Source organism: Triticum aestivum, unplaced genomic scaffold, assembly GCF_018294505.1.
Source record: "Triticum aestivum cultivar Chinese Spring unplaced genomic scaffold, IWGSC CS RefSeq v2.1 scaffold157666, whole genome shotgun sequence".
Taxonomy (NCBI): domain Eukaryota; kingdom Viridiplantae; phylum Streptophyta; class Magnoliopsida; order Poales; family Poaceae; genus Triticum; species Triticum aestivum.
In genome coordinates this window covers 2,264-4,224 of record NW_025228786.1, presented here as the reverse complement: position 1 = coordinate 4,224, position 1,961 = coordinate 2,264, and the positions used below count along the sequence as shown (strand labels likewise).

Sequence of the window (1,961 nt, the reverse complement as noted above, 5' to 3'; positions counted from 1 at the left end):
AAAAAAAATCAGCGGAGTGCATTCACAAAATAATCGGCTGATGAAGCCCAACAATGTTCAGTTGAGTAAGTAACAGCAAAACGTGCTTATCCATGTGTTCCATCAGTTAGGTTCCACTTGCACATTGACAGAAGCAAGGAAAGAACGGGCCAGCATAGTGGGATATTAAGGTGTGCGTAGGGAACCAGCTGGTGGTGATCTTTGCCTGTGATCCAGGGCAGAGATGAATTCCTCCGCGCACCTAACTCCAACTTGGAAGTGATCAAGGTCAATCCACACATGCATGATCAATTATACTGTATGTATCATCGAAGTCACGAAATGGTAATCAAAGATGGTCTACTCGAAGACTAAAGCGCGCGGAGATTTGCTCATAGTCCTCAGACATATTAAATTGGACGACACGCAGAGCTGGACGAAATGTTCTTGTCGATCATGTTCCCTTCTCGTCAGGGCAAATTAAACCAGGCGAGGAACAAGTAGTAGTGCACTAGCATACGTAGTACCTGATGGAAATAGGAGTAGCTAAGTGTAAACGGGCTCAAAAAACACAGGCAACACGGCATACACCTGGTGGATGTGTCACCCAAGAATGCTACACCCGCTCGGTGAGCGGGGGTACGTGCGTGACTCCATGTGACAAAACAAACTGTTCGTCGCTCGGGTCGCGGTCGCCACACAGCGAGAGCCAGGGTGCCCTGGGCCTCCCAAACGATGTATAAATGGACCTACCGTTGCACACACAACACAAAGCACAGCACGAAAAGCACAAGCGAACCTGATTCTTCTTCTTCCAGATCAACCAGTCCAAGAAAAAGAGCCCGCCGTGGTTTTCTAGCTAATAATTCAACTTCCTGAGCTAGACATGGAGGCGGTGGAGTTGTCGGCGGTGGTGAGCTGCGAGTGCTGCGGCCTGGGGGAGGAGTGCACCGGCGAGTACATAGTCCGCGTGAGGGCCTACTTCGGGGGCCGGTGGCTGTGCGGGCTGTGCTCCGAGTCCGTCAAGTACGAGGCCGGCCGCAGCAAGCGCGCGGCGGCGATGGGCGTGGAGGAGGCCGTGCGGGCGCACATGGCCTTCTGCCGCATGCTCAGGCGCGGCGGACCCGCGGAGCGCGTCGCCGAGGGCATGTGCCAGATGCTTAGGCGGCGCACCGCGTGCGGAAAGTGCCAGGTGGCCATGCCATCGTCCTCATCGCGGACGACGCCGGCGCCGGTGGCGCCGCTGTCGATCGGTTTCTGAATCTCTCATCGAGCCTTTGTCCAAGAGGACGCACGCACGGGCCGGCGGCGACCGCCCGCCTGCGTTGATGTCTGGCTCTTTATTTTCATAAGTGAATGCTTCGGCGTACGTCTTCCTCCTCGCCTCAGAGCGCAAGCTAGCTACCTATATAGTACTCCGGAAACTACGCACAAGTGTTGGAGTTCATTTCTATGTGTAAGTTTCTGTCGATCGATCCGATGAAACTTAATTACCGTACGAGGTTTAATTTGTGTATATACGAAGTTAAATCAAGTTCGATTAATCATCTCCCGAGGATCTTGATGAAGAAACCTATCGGCCGGCTTCTGCCGAGCTATTCTTGGCAGTCAATTATATATTAATCCATCGGTGCGATCGATCTGCTTCCAAATTCTTTCTTCTCCCCTATTGGTGGTGATGAGAATGATCTTGCTTGCTCTTGTTGATCGGGACGGTTTCTTTGCGCACCTCATTTTCTACCACGACGAGGCCATGGGCCTGTCGCCTTCCTCGTCTGTACGTTGTTTGCCGTATCTACCCTCTCAACACACGTGCACAAACATGAGGCCATCTTCAACAGGCGCACAAAAATTCCGCGCCCTAAAATAATTTTAGCGCGTCATTTTAGCACTTTTAGCGTGCCGGACCCAACATATCTAGTTTACCAGATGCCCAAACACGTGCGCCCAAAAAACACGCAGTGTAAATTATGAAGCGTGTG

At 52.2% G+C, this 1,961-nt stretch overlaps 1 protein-coding gene across 1 annotated transcript; it reads left to right on the top strand.

Moving 5' to 3' along the window:
- The first annotated feature begins 553 nt into the window (after positions 1–553).
- LOC123174628 (uncharacterized) lies at positions 554–1,432 on the top strand. The gene has a single exon (XM_044590070.1). It carries the CDS (start codon positions 866–868, stop codon positions 1,238–1,240), a length of 375 nt encoding a protein of 124 aa, XP_044446005.1. The 5' UTR covers positions 554–865; the 3' UTR covers positions 1,241–1,432.
- Positions 1,433–1,961: the final 529 nt, after the last annotated feature.

Bases quoted from the DNA above. Each gene is read 5' to 3' on its own strand.
- LOC123174628 (XM_044590070.1), top strand. From the start codon at position 866: ATGGAGGCGGTGGAGTTGTCGGCGGTGGTGAGCTGCGAGTGCTGCGGC.